Below are 27131 nucleotides of genomic sequence, written 5' to 3' on the forward strand. Positions count from 1 at the left end.
TATTCATTTCATTTCAAATTAATATTTTTATCTATCAAAAATCAATTCAGGACTAATTTAATTTATTTGCAGATTCAACGAGAGGAAATTAAGAACGCGTTGAGGAAGATCACAAGTAGCAAAAATACCAACATCAAAATGAGACAATTTTGAATACCGACATAATGAGCAAGTATCATTCATTTTTTATATTGTTCTTGAAAACTGCATTATTTGCATTTAAGTTTACATAGTTGGTATATTTGGGTTACATTTAGTCTGGAGTTAAGGCCCCATTACACCTACATATATATTGAATATAAGAGAAACATGTATTCGGTCGAAATCTCGACCAGATAGTGACAAAATATAGCCTATGGACTTGAATAATATAGTATATTATAATAATAATATATATAATATAGTATGTAGTAGGAGAGAAAATCTGATAGGAGGGTTCAAATATTCTACTAAAGTACAGCAACTGCAGTTCTATAAAGGTGAATTTGACAAAAATATTTTTTTTTCAAGATTTCAAAAACTTAAAGAAAGAATATTATGAAAAATTTCTATTTTTAAACACTAATTTTGTTATAGGCTACAGTTAATTAAATTTATAATTCGAGAAAGGATTTTTCATTTGAGTTTGGCATACATTTGAAAAGTTTAATAAAAACTTAATTGTTAATTTATAAACGTCTGAAAAAGTGATTTTACATTTCATAGAAAAGTCGAAAATATTGTTGTGTTGAGTGAAAGATAATTATTGTTATTTTGTTGTTGAGCAGATGTGACACCAAACACTCTGAACGATGACAACGTGAGTAGAGTGGAACTGAGCAACTGGGCATGCGCGACCTGCGAACTAATCTGTCGAATCATCATCGTAATGATTATTGCAGTACTAGCAATTTCGTTCATCTGCTTTTATATGAATAAAGAAAAGGAAGTAGATAATTCTCGAGCTTATATTGCATTCAATAAGACGTTTTGGTAATACGAGTAGATTAAAAAAATAATTTCAATATGGTGGCCTGATTTCTAAATTGGACAAGAATCGTCATTCTAATTCGTAAAATAAAACTGTTATAGAAGTTGTATCAATAAAGATAAATTATCTAAATACTGAAATGCTTTCTTTTTATCTGAGAGAGTTTGCAGTTTATAGGAATGAATGATAGATAGATAAATGCCTGTTTATTTGCATTTGCTCTTTGCAACATTAAAAGTGATGAGGGTGAAGTTGAGACATTGGGCCAGATGAATAAAGTTGAGCATTTGCTTATACTTCTACAATATGGAGCATTTGCTTCATTTTCTATGAATAAACGTGAGCAAAACCTTTTGCTCATGCTCATCAAAAAAATATTTTGAGCATTTGCTCAAAAGTAAAAGCTTTTGCTCAAAATTGTATTCATAAACTAGAGCATTTGCTCAACTTTTGAAGCAAATGCTTCAAAAAAGGTGAGTCTAGTCTAGAGCAGCTTATCACCTTTTGCTCATAGTAAAATGGCTCAACTAATTCGTATGAGGAAGAGGAAACTATACCAGATACAATCACAACCAACAGTTGAGAACTATAAAACTGTTTTTAGATTCAACCATGATATATATCACCATTACAAAAGAATAAATACAAATCTGAATAAAGCAGATATACGTATCACGTATATCTTTATACCTGTTATAAAGATAGCCATCACAAAATAGGAAATAGGCATTCAAGAAGATGAGAGTGTAGACGATTATAAAAAGGCTATTGATATTATAAGAATATGCTGAAGATTATTATAGAGATGACATTTTTTCACGCTATTATTTCAAAATTCTAAACGCAACTAACCTAAAACTCTATTCATGAATAGAAAACAGAGCAGACGACGCAAACACAAGCGGTGCACCCTACTTGCATATTTAGCGCTTCCGTGAGCTATAAAAACAAAGTAAGGCTACAAAAGCGAATCAGCTGATGAAAAATCTTTAAAATACGTGAGCATTTGCTCCAGAGTTCAGGAGCATAAGGTAATGCTCATGAGCAAAACCTTATGCTCTATGCTCTTGCTCATGAGCATTTGCTCTGGTTTTATTCATATGGGCCATTAAGAACCAACTCTTCAACTTAACCCACAAAAATGAAAGAGTGAGGTGAAGAATGTCTTGAGAAAAATACTCATTAAAATTTATTTTAGTTGTAAACAATAAAACAATTACTGTATTACATTTGGCAAATGAAAATGTATTCCCTCCCATTCAATATTACAATAAAAGTTTACTCGTTTCCTGTAGCAGGAAAATGCATTTGGTAATTTTTTTTTATTTTGGCGTTTCAATGATGGTTGTCGTAAACAATTTGAAATAGTGTAGCATTACTAATAAATGAATATCCATTATTAACATCAACTTTTAACATAAATTGGGCCGACACCCATTTTAATGGCATTTTTATTTTGACCCATTTCCACAAGAAAACTCAAGTTTTATGAATAACTTTTACACTCCATGAAAAAAAAACTCGATTTTACATGAAAGACAACTATTCAAGTCAAGACATTTTATTGGCCAAATTTTACAGTCAGTAATAGGAAATGTTAATTAGAACCATTTTCAATCACCATTCTTCCTCCTCTATCCTTCTACAGAGCGCCAACCTAAAGGTACATGCCGTCACAACTCCGCCAATATTCAATTCTCACACCACAATAGCTACGACTTATTTTTTTGAAAATGGTTGATAGAATGGTGCCGGTAATTACACTATTATAAATCTCTATCGTGAACTTCCAGTAATAAACTGGAATTTACTGGAAATTGATAATTTTTAAGAAATAGTAGATAATAGAGATCTATAAAAGATATGGCATGTATTCTCTTTGTGAATTATAAAATTCAATCACTTTTTGGGCATTTCAATACGGCCTGCATTCCACTCCTGATGCATTTCGTATATTTAATAGAATTACAGTATTAGCAAAGTGTTTGTGAACAAGTCAAGTCTTTATTTTTATCATGTTTTATTCTGTGTACACCATCCTTAAACAAAATCAATACAAACAAGATTTACACGCTGTGAAAGTGATTTTTTTTGTAAATAAAAAGGCAACGAACTGCTGAAAAATGACACTGTACTTGAAGAGTTGACGTTGTTTTAGTCAGATTTACTTCAAACTGTCAGCATTGATTGATATTATAAAACATTGATGCTATTTATAAGTAGTTGTGAACTATTGAAGTGAATCTCACTATACCAACCACTGCCAGTTCCTCAAGTATAGACTCAATCTTTGCCAGTAGATTGCATTACTATCACCCACGGATACTACTGTAGAATACACGGTAGGGGTCACGAATAGGATGCACCAAGGTCTATAAATACAGGTCATGCACGCATGTTACTTATGGAGCGGCCATTTTATGGGGTCTTTATGGCGGTACATTTGAAAATCCAATCTAATTCAATTTGCTCGTAACAGAATTGTGCATTTTGTATTTGCACATTTTGCATTGTGCATTGTTGCATTTTAAAAACAATATTCTAGTTCAGATAATATGTGAATTCAGGTTTTCAATTTTTTAATAATGAAATTTTAATAATAAATGCTTCAATTATCCATTTATTTATTATTAAAAATTGTTCTTATTCTTGTAACTCAAGGATTTTGATTCAAAAGGCATTGGGACAAGACAGAAATATGCGAGGCCAATTTCAAAAAGAGTTTCAAGTTCCCGATCAATTAAATCTAAAAATCAACAATTCAGTTCCTAGTTGGAATCTAAATATTATTATATTCTGTCGGAACAATTTATTTTACAATTCAAAGCCAAGCAATATCACTCGAACAATATAACAAAATAACACATCATGTTGTTCAATCCATAATGATAACACCTGATAAAATTTGAAAATTGGTGAACTAGGACCCCATAAAATGGCGATTTTGCAATGCATCACGGGATTGTGTCATGACCTGTATTTATAGACCTTGTGATGCACAGTAGACTGTCGCGCCAGTGACGTCGGTTGGAGCCCATCCTCCCGGCCAGCCGCCCATAGCCCGTACGCTTTCACCATTCCGTTGCATGTTGCATACACATATGCATTATGCATATCAGTTGCATTAACTAGTTCACAATTTGTTATTAAGCAAAGGAAGAAAAAACATAGAAACTGTAATTTCAAACCATTCATAATCTTATCACCTAACATCTAGCATAAACCTACTTATTCACTGAACAATTTTGCACACTTAGCACAAGGGGTTTGGGTCATAAAAGTTGAAAAAAAATTAAAACTTTAAACTTACGATTATTACAATTTAATATCCTCTCTTTGGTTGTTGGAAATGATCAGGAAACGATATCAGAAATCATATTATATGAAATTCAAACATAGTTTAAACTGGTAATAGCATGTTTAATTATGTGTTCATAGAATTATATTATCCTATTATATTAAGCGAGCAATTTCAGTATATATTTTTATATTTGGTTATTTATACTTATTTATGGTTATTTATGTCCAACGGATCTCGAAAACGGCTCAAACGATTTTCACGGAATTCGGAACATAGTAGGTTCTAGGTCTCATCCTTGGGAAAACTCACTGAAGAACATTAAAAGGATGATTCATCCTTGGATGAAACAGCTGAGACTTTCGTTGTCTGTGGATGGTAAAAAAGTGAGTGAGCGAGTGATTCTGTGGAAAATTAAAATATCGCATCACCGAAATTCATAAGCTGACGTATAGCCAGCTGTAAAATATAAGTACAATCATTTTAGAGAATTGTGTTCTGTTTATCAATAAATAAAAATAATTAGCGAAGCTCGGTGCCCCGATATTGTAATAAAAAGGCAGTTAGTTACCTATAAGGTACTTAAACTATTCCAATATCATCTATAACATGTTATCTTTATTATACTTAATACTTCAAGGTATAGTAGTATCATTAGTTGAGGGCATTATTTTTCCTCTCAGCAATAATAGTCTACATGACAATGTCTGGGAAAAACAGTCTTTAATGTTCTCACGTTTGTACTAAGCAAATATGATTCGACTGAAGAGCAGTTCTTCGTAAAACTTGAGTGAATTGTTATTTGATGTTCTCACGATTAGACTGTATAAAGTCATGGAATTTTCCAATTTCTTGGTTAAAGTGTTTTGCTCATTGGTGACTAATTAGTGTTGGAAAGCCGATTAAGAGCAGTAGTAATACAGTTTCTGAAGTTGCCTTTAATAATATATTTTTGAGTTTCTTCGGGTGAGAACAATGGTTTGTTGTGCAATCGCAGGCTGTTCTAACCACAGTAGAAGTCAACATAAACAGGTATTTAAATTTCACCGTTTCCCAAAAGACAATGAAACTAGGAAAAAGTGGGTACATGCTTGTAGACGCGCTGATTCCTTTTCAATTGACTCTGTCCGAATTTGCTCAGTGCATTTTGAAAGATCGAAATATGTGTGAGATTCAAAGAGTATAAACTACTAGAATTATCACCTAAAATAACTTTAAATCTACCTGCCTCTAGCGAAGTTTTAAAGGATAAGGTTTCAACAAGCAACGAAAAAAGAACAATTCGAGCAGAGAAAAGAACTAGTAAGAAGGAAGTGAAAGATATTTTACAAGAAACCAGTGATGACTTAATTTTTAGTAAAGAAATAGTCAGTGAGGAAAATAATATGCAGTATTCAGATAACGTGAAGCATTGTGAATGTGATATTGACAGTTTGCATTCAAAATTAGAAACTACAAGTATAGTACCATAGTTCCATCGACCATAGAATATTACCCATTCATACATCAAGTTCAGTTAACAAACTTTAGTGACTACATAAAACGTGAGAGTATGGCGTGGTTGCGCCCATTTCAATATTAATAAATGTATATACCGATATAAAAACGCACCGGCCTCAAAAATTATACCATTGTCTCAAAGTATTGAAAATATCTAAAGAGATTAAAGGCTACAGGTTACGCGTATTAGCGTAATGAATAGCGAATGACATTGTGGACTGTGGAGTCTGGGTTCCAAGTGACGTCACGCCTCACGCCTCACAGCCGAGCGGCTGAGACCAGCGCGTGACCCCTACCGTGTATTCTAGTATCCGTGCTATCACCTAAAGGTGCATTTAGACTTGAGCACCACGAACTTTCATTCCAGACTTGTGCACCACGAACATTTCATTTCAGACTTGTGCACCACAAACATTTCATTTCAGACTTGTGCACCACAAACATTTCATTTCAGACTTGTGCACCACAAACATTTCATCTTAGACTTGTGCACCACGAACATTTCATTTCAGACTTGTGCACCACGAACTTTCATTTCAGACTTGTTCACCACGAACATTTCATTTCAGACTTGTGCACCACGAACACCAGCATTTCATTTGTTTTCATCAGCTGATGCTACGCTTATTATATCTGTACCTTAATTGTACCTGTAAAAGTACAGGTATAATCAGCTGATGTAAAGTGAAATCCATGTGTTCATCGCGCTCAAGTCTCTACGCAGCTTAACATAGAACGAGATTTGGAGCGTTAATCTTGTTTATTGGTTTCGTATGATGATGTTGAACGTAGAATGAAACAGCATGATAAATAATAGCTTGAAATTGTTACAGGCCTAGAAATAATCGTTTCGTAAGGAGTCTAATACTATTACGGTAGTTATACTTAGTTTCATCATGTGATAAGTTTTATAAATAAGTATTATCTACTGTTGCTGTATTTGATTTTTGTTTTTCTGTGAAATAAAAACATATTCTGGACGCCTTTAAACGGAAAGGAACCAAGCGCCATTTTTAACGAAATTGAGTTATTAGCGCCATTTTGTAGAGAATTGTTGAATCTATATACTAATACAAAACAGGTTAATGAATATAATGCCAAAAAAATAGAAAAAATAACAAAAAATTGCAATATTGTATCCAGTATGCTTCAATAAACAGAAAGGAACCAACTGAATGGTTTCTTACAGTTAATAACACTATGCCATCAAACTCAATAAACAGAAAGGAACCAAACACACACCATGGTTCCTTTTTTCTCCATTCCTAACTGGAAACAGCTGTTTAACAGAAAGGAACCAAGTGAGTTGTGGAATTCCTGAAGTCGTGCAGTGACCGTTTCCAAGTTTATTATCCAATTTTATTAAATGTAGCGGTTAAAAATGAGTTATTTACATAGTAGATCCAAACTATTAGTTCAATTAGCTACATCAAAATATACTGGTAAGAGTGAAGATCAACAATCTCCAACCACCAAAAAAGCAAAGGTAAGAGTTATGTTTGAAACCACTTAGGTTGAGTTCATCATATAAATTGGCAAATTATTATATTCAACCCAAGTGCTGTAGGAGAGTGACCTTGAGGTTGTGAATGAAAGTCATACATAATTTCGCTCCTGGGTTTTGGAAGATTTTGTGTTATAAATAGTCACGGATAAGTACAAATTTTGTATTAATTTCATTATTAATTGTCTCTTGATCACGTTTTATCATTTTGTTTTAGATTTTAATTCTTAATTCTATTTTATAAGCCAAACATCGTTTAAAGGTTATTTTGAGGTTAGGTTTTCGAGATTTAAAAATAAACATAGATAGTTTACTTGACTAAAATTATAACCAAATTAAAATCCTATCATTTATAAATCAATTATTATTATTGCAAGTAATATAATTTCTTAGATAGGAAGATGAGCTCAAGTAGAACACCGAAGGTTATTAATAGAAATGTACACATAGCGGGAGTACTTGCGCGTTCCCAAAACCAAAATTCAAAAACGCCAAAACCAAAAACCCCAGTTCCTCAAACTACTTTAGCCGAAAAAGTTGCTCAACTACAAAGTAGCCACACTAATTTAAAAAAAACAATTAGAAGTAACTCTAAAAATGTCTGAGGAAGAAAGGTTAGGGATGGTAAAAGAAATTAAATCTTTGGAACTGATTATAAAATTACAAGATGAAGACCATAAAAAAGAAATACTAAATCTAAAAAATCAATGTAGTCTAATGTCGGAGGAAATAAAGAAACTAAAATCTAAATTTGATAATACTAAATGTATGATAGAACCTCCGTCCAAATGCAAAAAAATAAAAGAATCTAACCTAAATGATGGGAAATGCTCTGAAAATGGTCGAAATAAAACGTACAGTGAGGTTTTGAAGACAGCAACAAAAAATATAGCTGAGGGAAATAAAGATAGGAAAGGGAGAGTTCTGCTACTGACGTCCAGTCATGGACGTGATTGCAGTGATCTCCTTGATAAAAGATTGAAAAATAAATTTGATGTCCAATGTTTTTTCAAGCCAAGTGCATCAATTAATGCAGTTGTAGAGTCAGCTAGGGAACAAACTAAAGACTTTGATGAAAATGACTATCTAATTGTACTGAGTGGCTCAAATAATATAAATGAACCTAACTTGAATCATCTTCCTCAAGTAACAGAAAAAATCAAGGAAATTGTGCCACTCAGCAAAAAAACAAACTTAATAATAAGGACTATTCCTAATAGGTTTGATAGGCCAGAATTAAATGAAGCAATCAATTCGACAAACAAATCAATCCATAATACAATCAACAGCCTAAAAAATAAGAATTCTAAACAACTGGGGATTTGTTTTCTAAATGAAAGGCTGGAAAGACATAACTTCACTAATCATGGGTTGCATCTAAATCGATCTGGCAAAGTAATCTTTTGTAATAGATTGGCAGAGCTGATTGAAAGCCGTTTGCAATCCTCTGGTTTAAAAACAGTCAAAAAAACAAATAACGATTTTTTAGTAAATTGGCTCAAAACAGGGAAAGGGAAATAGCTACAAATGCTAGAGATAGAGTAGCACAAGATGGTAAGGTTTTTAGTATTTATCATCAAAATATTCAGTATCTTCGCAACAAAATTGACAGATTAGAAGTATTTCTTAAACAGGAGGATCCTGACATTGTTATTTTCACAGAGCATGGCTTAAAAATAAAGGAAATAAATCAAGTTAGGATTCCAGGCTATTCACTGAGATCAGAATTTTGTAGAATAGCTCATAGAAGTGGTGGTGTATGTATATTCACTAGCAATGCTAAACATACCCAAACTTATGAACTGGATTTTGTTAAGAGATTTTCTGTTGAGATGGATTTAGAGATGACGGGACTAAGGTTAAAAATTGATGATCGATTTGAGGTAGCAGTGTTAGGTATCTATAGGTCACCAAATGGAGACTGGCAAAAATTTTGTGAGCTGCTCCATACACTTTTGGAAATTACAACCGCTCGTTTCACAAATGTTATAGTAGTAGGAGATTTCAATACCGATTTTGCCAGGCAGGATAAAATGACAGAGGATATTAGAGATATTATTAATATGAATAATTTAGAAATTAAGGTCCACGAATATACAAGAGTAACTCGAACTTCACAGACAATTATTGATAATATCCTCACAAATATAGAAGGTTGTAATGTCAGGTTAGGTAGCTCAGATTATCAGATCATAACTATCAAATTTTAGATGTTAAGTTGCAGGGCCAGAATCCAAGCAGAAAAAAAACTTTTGTGAAAGAAATTCAGCAATATGAGCTAGGAAATATAAATTGTTTGAAGCAGGAACTGCTTCAAGAAAATTGGAGTAGTGTTTATAACAGTTGTAACCTAAATTACAAATATAAGCAATTCATTGATACTCTAAGATTTCACATTAGTGTGTGCTGTCCAATAAAAAAAGTCAAAGTAAAAAGTAAATTAAACAAAGTAGATGAATGAAGATATTCTTACTCAAAGAAATATTGTTAGGGAAGCTTATGAGGAATTTAAATTAGTGAGGGATGTTCCGAGTGAAGTCAAATACAAATGTCTAAAGAAAAACTATGCAAAAGAAGTGAGGAAAGCTAAGTGTAAGAAAACAGCTGAAATATTAACAACTAGTACCAATTTTAACTCTGCTGTTTGGGAGGTAATTAATAGAAATAGGAGAGCAGCTCAAAAAGATACAGTTACTAATGTCCCTAGGATAATCGATGAACATGGAAATTATATGGATGATAGTATAGACATTTGTAACTTTTTCAATAAGTATTATCAACAGGTTGCATATAATCTCCAAAAGTCACTGAACACTAATACTTATAATACAACTACATTAAATGCTGAGCCAATTGAAAAGGTATTTAAATTTCATCCATTATCAAGAGATGAGTTGTCAAGAATAATAAAAAATTTGAATAAAAAAAAACAGTAGGATTGGATGGGGTCTCAAGCAAAATTTTAAAAGAATGTGAAAATGAATTACTGGACCCTTTATTGCATCTCCTTAATACTTCACTAGAGCAGGGTATTTTCCCTGATGATCTGAAACAAGGAAAAATTTTGCCAATTTTCAAGAGCGGTGATTCTGAAAGAGTTGAAAATTATAGACCCATTAGTATTCTAAATGTAATAAGTAAAATTTTTGAAAGAGTAGTTTTAAATAGGCTATTGATGCACCTGGAAGAAATTAATTTCATATGTGATGAACAGCATGGGTTCCAGAAAGGGAAATCTACTAAGACTGCAATAGTATCCCTTGTTGAAAGACTAATAGATATAATAGATTCAGGTGAGAAGGCAGCCGCAATATTTCTTGATTTATCCAAAGCTTTTGATTGTGTGAACCATAGAATATTATTGGAAATACTAAAAACTGTAGGTGTGAATGGTATAGAACTAAAATGGTTTGAATCATATCTCATAGGTAGAAACCAGTGTGTTGAGCTTACCAAGGTGGATGGGAATGAAATAGTAAAAATTAAATCTCAAAAACTGGAGGTCCAGGCTGGAGTACCTCAAGGCTCAATTCTGGGTCCCTTACTGTTTCTGTTGTATGTGAACCAATTACCAAAAGAGTTAAAAGATCACAGAGCTCTGTTGTTTGCTGATGACACATCGCTTATCTTTAACAATTATTTATTAGATAGTCTAGAAATAAATGCTTTTACTGGAGTACAGTCAATTGTCCAATTCTTGAAGCAAAGGCAATTAACAATAAATAGTAAGAAATGTCAATTCCTACAATTCAAAAGTAAATATAATTCAGTAGAGGATAGAGAAATAAATGTGTTTGTAGAGGAAAATGAATTAGACCAAGAAGAGAAAGTAGCATTCTTGGGAATTTTATTGGACAGGAAATTAACATGGCATCCTTACATTGAGAGGATATGTAATAAGATATCATCTGGGGTATTTGTCCTGCGGCAGCTTGCTAGGCTGAATGATAAAAAACTACTGTTAACTGCTTACCATGGACTTATACTATCTCATATTAGGTATGCTATTTTAGTATGGGGTAATTCATCTCAACAAAATATGGACAGGGTGTTTAAGATTCAAAAGAAGGCACTCAGATGTATAGAGAAAGTGAATAGGTTAGACTCTTGTAGGCCTTTATTTAAAAAGCTTGGTCTATTAACTGTGCCATCTTTGTATGTATATGAAGTTGTAATGCATGTGAAAACGAGTGGTGTGATCCAGAATTCAGATGTTCATGAGTATAATACGCGAAACAGAGCAGATTATCATATAATGGGTCACAATAGTAGGTTATTTGAACAAAAACCAGATTATATTGGTAGGAAATTTTATAACAAGCTACCTCAAATCTTGAAAAGTAATGATGATTTGAAGATTTTCAAAAAACAAATTAAAAAATATTTAGTTGATAGAGCTTTTTATAGTGTACAAGAATTCCTTTCAAACCTAAACTAGGTTGAACTACTTAGTGTTAGAATTATTATGTAATAACATGACTTGTCTTATACTCCATGACTGGAGTCTTTAGGACGTAATCTTAAAAAAAAAAAAAATAAATAAAATAAATAAAATCAATCAAGTTTTTTTGTGTAGATAAACATTTATGACAAAACAAACACATTAATGATGAAATCCTACCAAGTAACACTTTGTAGGCCTGCATGCACAAGTAGTACAGTAGGTACAGTAGTGATTTCTAGTACAATATTCTTCCTTTAAAACATGATAAATTAGTTGATACTAATCAATATTGTATATTTCTGAATAAATAAACAAAATGAAAAGGAGTATGTAGCAACCTCTAAGTTTATGAAAAATATACTTTGATATTATTTGCGATTAATAATTATAACATTTCGTTCACATTAGTAATAAACTAACCTACCTAACTTATGATCAAATTAATAACTTATGATAATTATTAAAAGTAACCACCTACAAGAAATTAATTTATTATTTTCACAGAAAAAATATCAGACGAAGTTTATGAAACTGAAGCTTGGGTCCAGAACCTTGAAAATGACCCTAACATCTTGAATGTGGACATCAAATGTATTGAGACTGGTGTCACAATTCATGAAGCAAATGTGGATGAAACTGTAAGTCTAAAACCAAACAATTATTTTAGGCTATGTAGTTATACTTTGGTTTTCAATTAGTATAAGGTGTTTATTTTCCAGGTGGAGTAGAATAACCCTATCTCTGGTTTTTTTGCTGTTGTAATTTTTTTATCTTCAATTTAGTAGAATTAAAAAAAATTTGAAACCATTGTTTCCAAAAAAGCAACTAATTTCAAAAGCAGCTCCAATAAGCAAAACTGTCAAAGTCTTGTAATAAGTCAGTGAAATATTCCTGTTTATACTAAAGCAAATATTTCTTATTAACATCAAATAAATTATTTACTACTGTAATCCAATATTTACTATAATACAATAACATAATTATATTTATTTTTGCATCATAAGATATTATGGCTTATTGTATTGCTACTGGTATTTGTGCTTAATGACTGAATAAATGACTATTAAAAGAAATAATGAAATATATTTTATATTGATTGTTTATAGGAAATTAGTCACTTGGATATTGGCAGCATGGATGTTTTATTTGACGTATTTGATGCCAATTTGGATTTCAACAATGAAGTAAATATTGTATTCTCTACTAGAATAAATCTTATATTTGAGATAATATAATATTGTTATTTTAGAAATATATTATCAAAATTTTAAAATATTGATAAGATCTTTCAATTTCAATGCTATTTACCTCTATCTGCTAAATTGAGAGAGCAGCAAGGTTTATAAATTTTGTTTAGGTGTTTCTACAAGGTCTAGCTAGGTCTGTTGATATGTCATAAGACTTAAATGGGAAATAGTGTAACAGCAAAAGTACAATGGACATACACTTAGAAAAAATTTAAACTGGATGGCATAATTGGGGGCGGCCAGACAAAAAGAGCTGAGTAGTCAACCTTAAATTTAACACAGTTTGAACCAGTTGATTTTTTTAATTTTTGCTTGAAAAAAGATAAAATTTTGATATTTCTTCCCCATATTTTGAAATTTTAAAATTGTCATTCTGAAACTGTGATTTTTGCATTTTTCCAGAAAACTTCATTTTTCCAATGAGGAAGATGATGACACTGTTGAAAAGACTGTACAAGAGGATGAAGCAAATATCCATGGGACATCTGATGTCCCACCTGACAATGAAGAAGATGTTGAAGCTGTTGAAAATATTGAACAAGAGGATGAAGCAAATATCTGATGTCCCACCAGACAATGAAGATGTTGAAGCTGTTGAAAATATTGTCAGTGATGATGTAAGTGATAATGTGAGTGTCAATAGTTGAGTCAGTTATGAAGAGCATAAAGGAAGGCCAAAGAAAGGAAAGAAAAGGAAATGTAATAATGGAACAATAAAATCACAGGAGAAGAGGAAGGACAGCAACAAAACGTATTATGATTATAAGAGTGCCAAAGTATATCCAAAAGAATTTCGCGACTTTCATTGTACATGTAAATGCAATGAAAAGATTTCAGTAGTTGAAAGAAAGACCACTTTCGACACATTTGGGACTTGGCTGATTATGACAAGCAACAATTATTTATTTCTTCGCTTGTTTCTGAAAAACCTGTTAAACGGAAAAGAAGTTCAGACGAGTCCAAAAACCAACAGTTCACAAGAGAATATTCAATTTATAATAATATTGTATGTCGCAGTTTCTTTGTGCACACATTGCGTTTATCCACAAAGAGAGTCAACACAGCACTTCAAAAACTCATAAGTCAAACAATACTGTTACAGACCAACGTGGCAAAATAGGTGATCATAATAAATGCAGTGAAGAAAAAGTCAAGAACCACATCAACAACATACCAAAATAAGTTGCCGTGCTACAACTGATTCACACTTTATTCTAGCAGAGTATACTTCAACTAAATTATATGAGTTGTACAAAGGGGAAACTGATGATCCAGTTTCTCAATCAAAATATAACAACATATTCTACACTCACTTTAATCTGAGAAGAAAACCACTCAAAAAGGACACTTGTTCGATGTTTGATTCTCTTAAAGCTCGATTAGATTCTGCTACTGATGAGGGTATTAAACACAACTTGAGAAAAGAACATGAAGAGCACTTGATTTTGGTTGAAAAAGTAAGAGAAGAATTTAATAAAGACTTGAAGTGTGCTGAGGAAGAAGTAGCAAAGGAAACACTTTCTTTTGATCTTCAAAAAACTTTACCTTTACCAAAGATCCCAACAAATATTGTTTACTATAAGCGTCAGATTATGATGTACAATTGTGGAGTTCTTGCAGGTAAAACTAATAAAGGTCATTTTTATGTATGGTTTGAAGGGACAGTAGTCCAGTCAAAGAAAGGTTATAGAGGGAAATTTTTGGAAGACAATTTTTGACCCCGCAGTTCTGTTTAGGGTAGTAAGGAGGTAAGCATATCAAAAGTCCCCACCCCTACCCACTGTGCTAAAGGGGAGGGGGTGGTTCAAAGGTAGCCTACCATTTTTTGGTATGTATTGTAATGTTCACAATTAACATTAAAAGCTGCTGCAAAAGGTGTAGGGAAATTTGTAAAAGTGTGGAATTATACATCAAATTGAAGAGAATTCAATGCTCTATAAGTTCATAATCAGCATGGATTTTTCCCATCGATTTTTAAAAAGTTATAAGAGCAAAAATTGAAGAAAATTTGAGGCAAATGTGTTTTTTCAAAAATGTCACACCTTCAAGAGCGGATATCTCGAAAACTAGAGAAGATATAGAAAGGTTGTGAGATAAATATTGTAGGAAACTATGAATAAGCTTTAATTTTGTATATAACAATGAATTATGTCCGTGAGATCTATAGATTTCGGGTTATATACGAGAAACCAAAAAATGGTACCTTCGAACCACCCCCACCCCCTTAGCACAATGGGTAGGGGTGGGGACTTTTGATATGTTTACCTCCTCACTACCCTGAACAGAACTGCGGGGTAAAAATTATCTTTCAAACCTTTCCCTCTATACCCTTTTTTGAGCATTCATTGCCTGGACTACAGCTGGTCATTCATTTTTACCGAATGACTCCGAGTTTGGCGATGTTGAATGTCATCTTAAAACCCAGCAAAGGATCTACACAGATGATGATCACATTAAAATAATGCTTTCGTCGAGAGGAAAAAATGCTTTTAAAGTATAAAAAAGACAACTAATGATTTCATCGGTACTGAGAGTTTAGAAACTAACATAACAAATCGCAAAACTGATACCAATGATGAAAAAATAAACTGGTTCAAATTCAGGCAAATTAAAGTACGAAAAGAAGAGCCATTTTCCATTTTTGTCAGATGTAATATAGAAGATCCTACATGGCAGGAAATCAACATATTAAGAAGGCTTTTAGAGGCAGACCTTGTACTTCTGAAGAGATTTTTTCTTCTCCCTTGAGTCTTCGATGGCCAAATAGGAAAGCAATTTCCAGGACCAAAATGAAGGACCTGAAGTCTATGCTAAGTCTCATACCCAGTGATGCTAAGCCATTTTACAGAACCTTCTTTGATGATCCCACTGTGTGTGATGACATAGAAGGGTTCAATGCTGATTTGGACTTTTAAATTGATTTTGATAACCCCTAGAAAATCTATGAATTTTTAGCCTTATTGTTTTTATAGAAATAAACGTGAGGTCTGCATGTTCTGACATTTATCTACTTAATATTGATTTACTTCCTACTTCATTATTGATCACTTTTCTTATTGATATAAAGAATAACATAAGAAAAGGCCATAAATCCAACAAATAGAATGCACTTGGTACCTTTACATAGAAACACAATAAAAAATCTCTTTTAAACTAAAAGGAACCAAGCGCCAATTTTCTCAATAACTTTTAAAATGAGCACTCATTACTATAACACCAGTTGAATTTATCTAAAGAAAATGTATATCTTCCATTTTAAACAATAAAAGAATACTTTGAGAGAATACTAAAGAAGAAGACCCACGAAAAACTTTGACCCCCATTTCCTCAAAACTGTGCTAATGTCGCTTGGTTCCTTTTAGTTTAAAGGCGTCCTCTATTCTATTTAATAGGACATTAGTATGGGAGGTCTCTTAGGCTGACCACCAAGTTGAAAATGCATGATAAACATGCGATCACTGCAAAAAGCTTCGAGTGGAATTTTTGAGGTTAGGTTCTTGTATCTCTAATTTTTGTTGTTTATTTTTTCTTCTCTGCTCTATTTGAGGTTAAATTATTTCTCTATCATTATAGTTTGTAATTCTTCAGTGGTTTATTTATAGTTATTGGTTGTTTATTCTATGTTAGAAGCCTCTCACTGATTACAAAACACATGCATGTTCTACGGTGAGTGGCCAGATTGAGATTGAAAGGTTGCAATCAACTAACCTGTGACGAATCGAGAACTAGGTGGAAAAGTTTGACAGTGTGCTCGCCACCGCGCAGCACTCGCTCCAGCTTGATGTCGACCTTGTCGAGGTCCTTGAAGGTGGCCAGTGTGTCGGTGAGACGCGAGCACTCCACATCCTGGCTGCCCCCTGCACCCCCACTGCTCACCGTCATCTTAAAGTACTTGGCTGCCACGCCCACGTACGACTCCAGGCACTGCTTCAGTTTGCCCACCGTCATACGCTTGTCAACGTGCACCTTCAAAACTGCAACCGATCAAATCAATCATACTTGGAATAAACTCAATAATCTTCTTCTAAATTTTCCATCCCAACTCCAACTGTCGGTCAACATTGATTCGATGTAGTGACTAATTTCACTAAAAGTATATAGATTTGAATAAGTTCAAATTCAATTTTATTTGTTCCTTGTACAAATTCATACATAAAACACATAGTATTCACAAGAATAAAATTATCAATTTATTGTACAAAAGAACTTGAAGATCACAAGACTAATGTCTGATCGTGAGCTAGTATAGATGATCTATGTAAAGAATATGTGTTATCGAATATATATTCAAATTTCATTCCTTGTACAATATTACAAAAATAATCAAATTGACATGTTCAATGTATAAATACAAAAAATCAAAGTACAAGAGAATGTAAAGCTCACAAGACATGATTCCGTTCGTGAGCTTAATTGAGACATATATTAACTTTAATAACAAGAAAGTAAAAAATAACGATAATAAAAAAATACAATGAAATACAGTTGATTGTAAGTATACTATTGAAATATAAGTATAAAAATGTTCACAGTGAAGTTTTGCAGGATAAAAGACGTAAACTAGACAGCACAGCAACAACAAGATAAAAAAGTGTACCATATAAAAAGAAAAAACTATGAATGATTTATAGGCTTTATATCAGTGAAGAAACAGTGATAGAAGTTCAACCAACAAAGCTAATGTATTATATTACCAAAGATATCAGTGGATATTTTGATCCAAAAGATGGTATCTTTCTTCAATTTACTCGGCGGAGAATTTGCAAGCAATTCCTGGGGAACGATATTTACAAGCTTTTCACACCTGTAGGGGAAATTGCATCCTACAGACACTCAGATTTGTTCCAATTAGGTTGGAAGTTCTAAAAATTCGACGTGTTATGGATTAACCTGGATATTGAAGAGATTCTTATTTTTTATTAGATTAATGTTATGTATTTCAAATAGAGTTGTTTGATTGATAATATTTTGCTCTCCTGAAAAAGTATCCTGGGCGGGTATAGCTTTGACTTGTTGAGTGCAGCTTTTATTATATGCTTTTGCAGGTTGAAGACCTTACTAATATGTCTTTCTGCTGCACCTCCCCAAACTCAAACTCTTATCTCATATTGCAGCACAGATTGTGCATAAGCAAAATAAGTCATTTTGGCAAGCTGTGGCAGTTTAAGAAGGCTTAATCTATAGAATTTAATTATTGGAAATTTGGTCTTTTGGCATAATGATTGAATATGAGAATCCCATCTTAAGTGCTGGTCAATCATTACTCCCAAATATTTAACACACTTTGAGTCATTTAGTGAAGGACAGTCGCAGCTTGAAACTTGGGAACCCAATTTATCACAATCATACTTGTGAATTTTCTAAGTAAGTTGATTCACTGGCTGAGTAGCAGAATTTGGTGTAAAGGTCATAAAGGTAGACTTTTTATAATTCAAAGAAAGTGTATGATTGTCAAGCCATTCTTTGACCTCTGAAAACCCCTTCTCAGCAGAAGTTTTAGCCGCTTCCCAACTTTCATCAGAAAAAATTAATGTAGTGTCGTCGGCAAAAGAAATTGCTTGACCGTTTTCCAGGTTCAGATTCAGGAGATCATTAATGTATATTATGAATAGGATTGGAGAAAGAACCGTACCTTGTGGCAAACCATAGTCGAGAATATATTCAGTACTGGATTTATTTCCATTGGATAATATTTGAGAACGCTCTCCCAGGTAACTTGAGAAAAGATTCAATGGCAAGACTCGAATTCCAATACAACTGAGCTTTTCCAATAGTTTGGAATGTGGAATTGTGTCGAATGCTTTTGTAAGGTCCATAAATATTGCAATAGATTTCTTACCTCTACTAAAATTCTCAGTTAAAGTTTTCACCAGCAACGAGATAGCATCCTCTGTATTTTTGCCTTCTTGAAAACCAAACTGGTTAGGGTGAATAAAATTTTTTGCTTTCAAATACTGTATAAGCCGCTTTTTAATTAATTTTTCCATTACCTTAGATATACCACTGAGCAAGCTTATTGGGGGATAATTTGTAGGATTGTTAGCATCACCGGATTTATACAGAGGTACGACCTTTGCTATTTTGAATTCATCCGAGAAGAAACCTTCTTCAAAGCATTTATTGATTATAATATTGATAGGCTTAGAAACGTGATAAGCTATTTTTTTCAAGCAACTGTTACTAATGTTATTTAAGCCGGGTGCCGAGCTGGATTTGAGTTCTTTTATTGTTTGGATAATCTCTACTTCATTTGTTGGGAATAGGAAAAATGAATTTTTAAAATCAATTTGTGAATTGTGAGAATAACGTTGACGGGTTTGAGGGTGTATATTTCCATTATCGTTGCTCAGTTTTTCCGCTAACTTTCTACCAATAGAAGAAAAATGTTTATTTAAGACTTCAGGATCAATGTCATTTTTTAATGTTTTCTTTTTTATAGCTAGAATTTCGTTTATTGTGTTCCATGTTTTCCTAGCATTTCCATTACTCTGATCCAACTTATCTTTATAGTAATTGATTTTAGTTTCTTTTAATAATTTATTTAAAGTATTTCTATAGCGAGTATAGCATTCTTTTAGTTCATTATTGTTTGGTTGCTTCAGTAGTTTTTTGTACATTTTTTTCCTAGTCTGTATGGCTCTAACCAGTCCTTTGGTGATCCAATTTTTAAGCGGTCTATTTCTGTGTGATATCTTGATTTTAGTAGTTGAATTGCGTATGTGAGTAATTATTGTTTGTTCAAAGCATTGTACCAGTGTATGAATATTATTGTTATTTATCACATCTGTCCAGGGTTCAGTTTCCAGAGCTTGAAATAGTTTATTATAGTCAATTTTATCTATAGTGTTAGTATTTTTGGATATGTAGTTCGAATTACAAGCTGTGTTTTGATCTCCTAGATGAATGCTTGTACAATAATGGTCAGTAATATCTGTTTTAAAGATAGTGCCAATCACTCTATCCGCATTGAAATTTGTATTTTTGAAAAATATGTGGTCTATACAAGAGCTTGAGGTATTCTGGACTCGAGTTGGTTTATTTATGTATGATGTGAAACCATTGGAAGACATAATATTAAAGTATTCTATAGAGGTATCCGAAATTTGATTCAAATTGATATTGACATCACCGACAAGTATAATATTTTCGTGTGCCCTCAGTTCCCCTAAAGCATTCTCTAAGCCATTCAGAAATAGATCAGCATTTAGGGAGGGTGATCTGTAAATTGCGACCAAGGTAATTTCAAAGTTGGTGTTGGGATTTTTTATTTTCAGGGTCATCGAGTCAGATTCTATAATGTCAACGTTCAATTTGTTAAGAGTGAATGAATTACTGACAAGGACACAGATACCATTCTTCTTATTTCTCTTTCCAGGCTGATCTATAGATGTATATCCATTCAATACATAATTAAAAGACTCGCCTTCACCCATCCATGTCTCAGACAATACTATAATATCAAATTTCAGGTGACAGTTCTCCATTGTATAGGCAAACTCATCAAAATTTTTATTTAAGCTGCGTATGTTCATATGAACCACACTCATTAGTTGTTTCTCCACTGTATTTGCGTAACTGTTTGGTAGAGGTAACAAAATGTCGTTAATTTCAATTGTATTGTAGCATTCCTGTGCTGCTTCATAGTCAAAATTGTCAACTATAACCATGAACAATCAAACATTTTTTTTATTGAAAAAGATAAAAAAATGAAAAATATGTGTTAATAACAAAACATCAACGCAAAGAGAAAACTTCAAAATTACTAATGAATATCCTTTACTAATCACGATCATAAATTAATACATGAATTCATAAATGAAATAACTAACATACTTTACAATAACTTCAAGTTTAAGAAAGATAAATAGCTTGTGATTAATGAATTTTGCAAGACTGTAATTAACTGAGATGGTAAAATTTTAAATTAATTCTGTTAAAAGTTGCTATGTAAGGCAATTTGACATTTCATAATTGATGAGGTGGATGAGCATACTCACGTTTCTGATTTGGTTTGAGAACTTTGGAATAAGGTGTCGCCCTGAAGTAGTTGTACTGACTTCCGGTGGATTTTGATTCTTCACCATTAGCGGATGCATTTTCCATATCAGCCTCAAACCATTTATCGCCATCTTCTTTCTGTACAACAAAATTATTATAATATTCAGATCATTGCGTTCTATCACGTCCATGATAACCTCTCAGTGATAAAAACGAATCTTATCAAGAGAGAATAAATTATCATAAAAAAACATACAGATTGAGAATAATGAGATATTATTTAAGGAATATTCAAAACAAGTTCCGGATGCTGAAAAATATCAACATTGAAAAAATGTGATACTAAAGCACTAGATTAAGGGCCAGCGCACACGGTGTGACTGTTTCAAACTAGATGCTTCTGAAACTAGTTTGCAACTGAAAGAAACCCCTATTTCGCACACAGGTGTACTGGTGAAGAGCTTGTTGTAAATCAGTTGCATCTACTGTAATTAATCTCTTTCAACTGAATTCTGCAACCGCAGGCCCACCGTTGTGATTGGTTTCAGATCGTCAAAAACCAGTTGCGTCATTTGCTCCTCCCCACTACAATACGTTGTAAAGGTCCAAAAACAGTTTCGCACGCAACTGGATTGCAACGGTAGTTGTTAAACAGTTACACTGTGTGCACTGTGTCTAATACTACGTCTATGTCTAATTCATTGAGCTCTACAATACTGAAACTATAACAAATAGTTTGCAGAAAAATGATGAATTATGAAATATTGCTCCTTACAAAAAACACTATTAAGGAATCATGAATGAATTGGGCATTGACATAATAAGGAATACTTACATTTTTGACGAGCCGAAAAAAATCAATATCAGGATATTCTATGATTTTAAACTTAAACAACCGGCAACAAATTTGGGCACTAAACGAGTGGACCAGACAGAGTATTTTTTTGTATTTTCCTATACAATTAAAAATTGGCAACTCTAAGTAATAATACTTTACCCTGGGACCAGCTCTGAAAGTAAACCTATTGAAATTCACTAAAGCTGTGCTCCTGATATAACCGCAGTGCTTGGAACATGACTATTGCATATTTCCAACTACGGTACACATGGAGATGGTCCATGGGAAAACCTTATTGGTACCATATTGGTGCATACGGTCGATTAAGTGTAAAAGGTTCTAGGATACTTACAGAGTTAGTAGTAGATTCGTGGTAGGGTGTTGAAATTTTGTAATCCTCACTATCATTGCCACCCAACTGTATTAGTTTATCAGTGCTCAGATCATTCGGATTATACATAGGATATTCTTCTTTATCGTCACCGATGAGAGTTCTGAAAATAAAATAAAAAACTTTCATCTAATATGATTAAAAAGTAGTCAACGATGAGAGTTCTGAAAATAAAATCAAAAACTTTCATCTAATATAATTAAAAAGTAGTCAAACACTTTTTTATAAATATTTTACACGTTATCCAAGCACTAAATTCCAGTACACATTGCTATTGAATTTATTAATTACTTTGTTACAAAATATATACATGTTTCTAATATTTCTTTAGGTTCTCGACAGGTATTTTTGTTCTAAAATAGTTGATCCTGGTTGGTGGGACCCAGTATTACAAAATTAATCAAATTTACATATTAAATAAAACTACTTGAAATTGACACAAACTCTTATTTTAAAATAAGCTAAAAAAAAGGCCAATGACGATTTTATACTGGAATCTTCCAATATGTGCAAAGCTGACTGGACTGTCATTAACGCAGAGACGGGAAGATTGCCAAAAAAATCCTCCCAGTTGGCAATACCCATATCTGCAGATGAGTTTAATGACTTCTTCATCAATGGTAATAAAGTTTCCAATACCAATTCCAGGAATCTTGGTAACAGAGCTAGAGCTTCTGGCATGCTGGAGTCGACTAGATTGCATGATTCTCAGGGGGATTTGCAACCTTTCTGATTGTATGCTGTGAAGGCTGCTGAAATTCAAAGAATTATTGCTAAACTAAGTAATTCAAAATCTGAAGATACTTTTGGTATGTCTAACTTTGTTTTAAAGAAAATCGTAAATTCCATTGTTGAGCCTTTAACATAGCTCATAAATAAAGCTCTTAGGGCTGGTATCTTTCCAAAATGTTCGAAGATCAGTGTAACTGTCCCTGTATAAAAAAAGGAGATAGAGATAGCGCTGGTAACTACTAGCCCAGTCAATAAAGGTCCAAAAAAGCAGTTTCGATCCGAAAATTAAATGAAAGATGACTTTCTCACCATCGATAGAACCCTCCCAGAGTGTCATTCTCCCAAAAGTCCCAAGAAATCCCCTCGGAGCTTTCCCCCCCAGCCCCCAGAACATGAAAAATGCAGCACGGGAAATCAATTATCTCTGTAACCATTGATCGGAAACAGTTCTATTATATGTCATTCGATTCCTTACATTATGGACTACAAGTTATATTCATTTTTTCAATAAAATGAACAGTTTTCTTGATAAAATTATATATATATATATATATATATATATATATATATATATATATATATACTACAAGTTATATTCTTTTTTTCAATAAAATGAACAGTTTTCTTGATAAAATTATATATATATATATATATATATATATATATATATAAACAGGATACACACGACACGAATAGATTAAAAATACTTAAAAACGTACATTTAAACGAGAATTTTCGGGGACTGGGCCCCCTTTGTCAATCAACCAGGAAGTCTGGTAATATATATATACAAGGTGAGGCATAATAATTAGCGATTTTAAAAAGCGCGCGAACCAAGCTGCGTTGGAGGGAGGTGGAGGAGATAGCATCAGTTACGTTTGGCGCGAAATAGCATTTAGTCACAATGGAGCGCTGGACCCCACAGCATCGTGCGTACTCTGTCAAAGCCTTTTATCAAAACGGTAGTTCATACCAGTTAGCACGTCGTGCATTCCGCAACCATTTCAACATTAATCGGAATCAGCCGGTGCCATCTGCCTGTGCGATTAAAAATTGGGTTAAGAACTTTGAAGAGACTGCGTCAACGACAAGGAAGAAAACAGGAAGACCGAAAACTGTGCGCACACCTGAAAACGTTGAACGTGTAAGAGTCGCCATTGACAGAAGCCCTCGTCACTCAGCTCACCGACACAGCGTTACACTTGGGATTTCAAACCGAACGGTAAGACGAATTTTACACCAAGATTTGCACTTCCACCCGTACAAAATCCAAATGGTTCAGGCCCTAAAGGAAACGGATTTTGTAAGCAGAAGCCGGTTCAGCTTAGAATTTTTGGATTTGATTAATGAAGACGAGGACATTGTAAACCGTTTGTGGATGAGTGATGAAGCGCACTTCCATCTCTCAGGTTATGTTAACAAGCAAAACTTTCGATTTTGGAGTGATGTTAACCCTAGAGAACTGAATCAGCAGCCATTGCATTCCAAAAAAGTAACTGTGTGGTGCGCCATGTCTTCATTAGGGATCATAGGGCCATACTTCTTTGAAGATGGCCAAGGCAATGCGGTGACAGTGACTTCGCAGAGATACGCAGAGATGTTGGACAACTTTTTTACTCCACAACTTGGACAGTACGAAGTGAACGATGAAATGTTTCTCCAGCAAGACGGAGCAACATCCCACACTGCTCGAGTAAGCATGCATATTGTCAATCAGTTGTTTCCAAATCGTGTGATCTCCCGAAATGGAGATATTGCATGGCCCTCTCGTTCACCTGACCTCACAGCATGTGATTTTTTCTTGTGGGGTTATCTGAAAAGTAAGGTTTACCAAGGTAATCCTCCTAGAACAATTGAAGCCCTGAAAGAGCGGATCCGGCAGGAAGTTGGTCAAATCCCACTGGCAATGCTACGAAATGTGATGACACTTCAAGGTCCGGCTGGAGGAATGTGTACGTTTAAACGGACGCCATCTTACTGGAGTTATTTTCAAGAAATAACTGACATTTTACTGTTGCAGAAAATGCTTTTTCATGTTTTTTAATATTGTGGAATAAAAATAATTTTTTAACAAAGGAAGTTGATGGAGGATTCAGAGATATTCACCTGGTTATTTTTTTCACCAGAGATATTCACCTATTCCTTCACCTGGAAGGAATTTTTTCAATAAAATGAACAGTTTTCTAATATATATATATATAGATAACCTTCCAGGTTATCATATATTTATAATATCTCTGGTTATTCATTTTTTCAATAAAATGAACAGTTTTCTATATATATATATATAACCTTCCAGGTGAAGGAATAGGTGAATATCTCTGGTGAAAAAAATATCCAGGTGAATATCTCTGAATCCTCCATCAACTTCCTAGATATCAACGTAATCCTTTCCAACTCCAATTCCTTATCCACCAATACTTTCACCAAATCCACCCACACTCAACAGTTCCTACACTTTGAGAGTTGCCATCCCTACCACATCAAAAGATCTCTCCCACTTTCCCTCTCAATCCGAGGCCAAAAAATTTGCAGTGATCCCCACCACCTTGACCAGTACCTCAAAAAACTCCACCAATCCCTCCTGAAATATAACTATCCTGAAAGGTTGTTACAGAAACAAATCTCTTCCAACATAGACACTAATCCAACCACAAAAAATTCCCAAATCCCACAAACTCCAAAGCTCTGTACCACCTAGTTCCCTGGAATCGGAAACCTCAAGCCTGTCCTTAAAGATCTGTTCCATGTCGTCTCCTCCAATCCCTCTACCAAACACCTTTTCCAGCAACCATCCACCCTCATTTACAAGCAGCCTCCCAACCTCAAAAGAATTTTTAATAAAAACCAATCACTCACCTCTGATGAAATTCCAACTCCACCTGGTACCCTACCCTGCAAACGCCCCCGCTGTAAAACCTGCCCTATCACAGATCCTTCCATTTCCTTTACCAGTCCTATCACCAACTACACCCATCAAATCCATCAATCCAGTAATTGAATCTCCAAAAATTGCATCGACCTCCTTTCCTGCAACTTCTGTCCTGCCTTCTACATAGGTGAAACCACCACTGCCCTAAACCTCCGGATCAACAATCACAGGGCTTCCTTTAAAAATAATACTTCCCTTCTCATCCCCACCATGGCTCTGAGCACAACAAGAACTTTGACCAATGCTTCAAAGTCAAAGTCCTTGCCGTCCTCCCTCCCACAGCTCCCTCCATAGATGTCAAGACGAAAGAATTAGCTTTTATTTGCTTGCTTGGAGCTGCTTCCAGTCCTGGTCTCAATAGACAGCAATATATAATAAATTTTCAATAAAAATTAAAATTAAAATAAATTTCATTCCAATTCAATTCTATAATTCCATTTTCTAATTTTATTCTACTTCATTTCGGATTTCTAATTTTAAATCTCCTCTTTTCTATCAACTCATAATCTACACCTTTCCTTGTCTATAACCCACTCAAATGTGGAATCTCCCGCTTGTAACCCATAATTTTTTTTTTTTTTTTTTTTTTAAGATTACGTCCTAAAGACTCCAGTCATGGAGTATAAGACAAGTCATGTTATTACATAATAATTCTAACACTAAGTAGTTCAACCTAGTTTAGGTTTGAAAGGAATTCTTGTACACTATAAAAAGCTCTATCAACTAAATATTTTTTAATTTGTTTTTTGAAAATCTTCAAATCATCATTACTTTTCAAGATTTGAGGTAGCTTGTTATAAAATTTCCTACCAATATAATCTGGTTTTTGTTCAAATAACCTACTATTGTGACCCATTATATGATAATCTGCTCTGTTTCGCGTATTATACTCATGAACATCTGAATTCTGGATCACACCACTCGTTTTCACATGCATTACAACTTCATATACATACAAAGATGGCACAGTTAATAGACCAAGCTTTTTAAATAAAGGCCTACAAGAGTCTAACCTATTCACTTTCTCTATACATCTGAGTGCCTTCTTTTGAATCTTAAACACCCTGTCCATATTTTGTTGAGATGAATTACCCCATACTAAAATAGCATACCTAATATGAGATAGTATAAGTCCATGGTAAGCAGTTAACAGTAGTTTTTTATCATTCAGCCTAGCAAGCTGCCGCAGGACAAATACTCCAGATGATATCTTATTACATATCCTCTCAATGTAAGGATGCCATGTTAATTTCCTGTCCAATAAAATTCCCAAGAAT

At 33.5% G+C, this 27131-nt stretch overlaps 2 protein-coding genes across 11 annotated transcripts in view; one reads left to right on the forward strand and one right to left on the reverse strand.

Moving 5' to 3' along the window:
• The window catches only part of LOC111056210 (cytoskeleton-associated protein 2-like), a 479893-nt gene that overhangs the window by 232216 nt on the left and 220546 nt on the right, over window positions 1–27131 (forward strand). The window lies entirely within an intron of this gene.
• The window catches only part of LOC111057870 (ubiquitin carboxyl-terminal hydrolase 47), a 210377-nt gene that overhangs the window by 22344 nt on the left and 160902 nt on the right, over window positions 1–27131 (reverse strand). For all 10 annotated transcript variants that reach the window (XM_039430517.1, XM_039430513.1, XM_039430515.1 and 7 more), the window contains 3 exons: window positions 22152–22293; window positions 20961–21099; window positions 16672–16937 (listed from right to left, as the gene is read on the reverse strand). In XM_039430517.1, coding sequence (XP_039286451.1) covers window positions 16672–16937; window positions 20961–21099; window positions 22152–22293 — 547 coding nt within the window. The remainder of the gene's footprint in view (window positions 1–16671; window positions 16938–20960; window positions 21100–22151; window positions 22294–27131) is intronic.

The sequence above is a fragment of the Nilaparvata lugens genome, chromosome 6 (assembly GCF_014356525.2).
Source record: "Nilaparvata lugens isolate BPH chromosome 6, ASM1435652v1, whole genome shotgun sequence".
Lineage (NCBI taxonomy): Eukaryota > Metazoa > Arthropoda > Insecta > Hemiptera > Delphacidae > Nilaparvata > Nilaparvata lugens.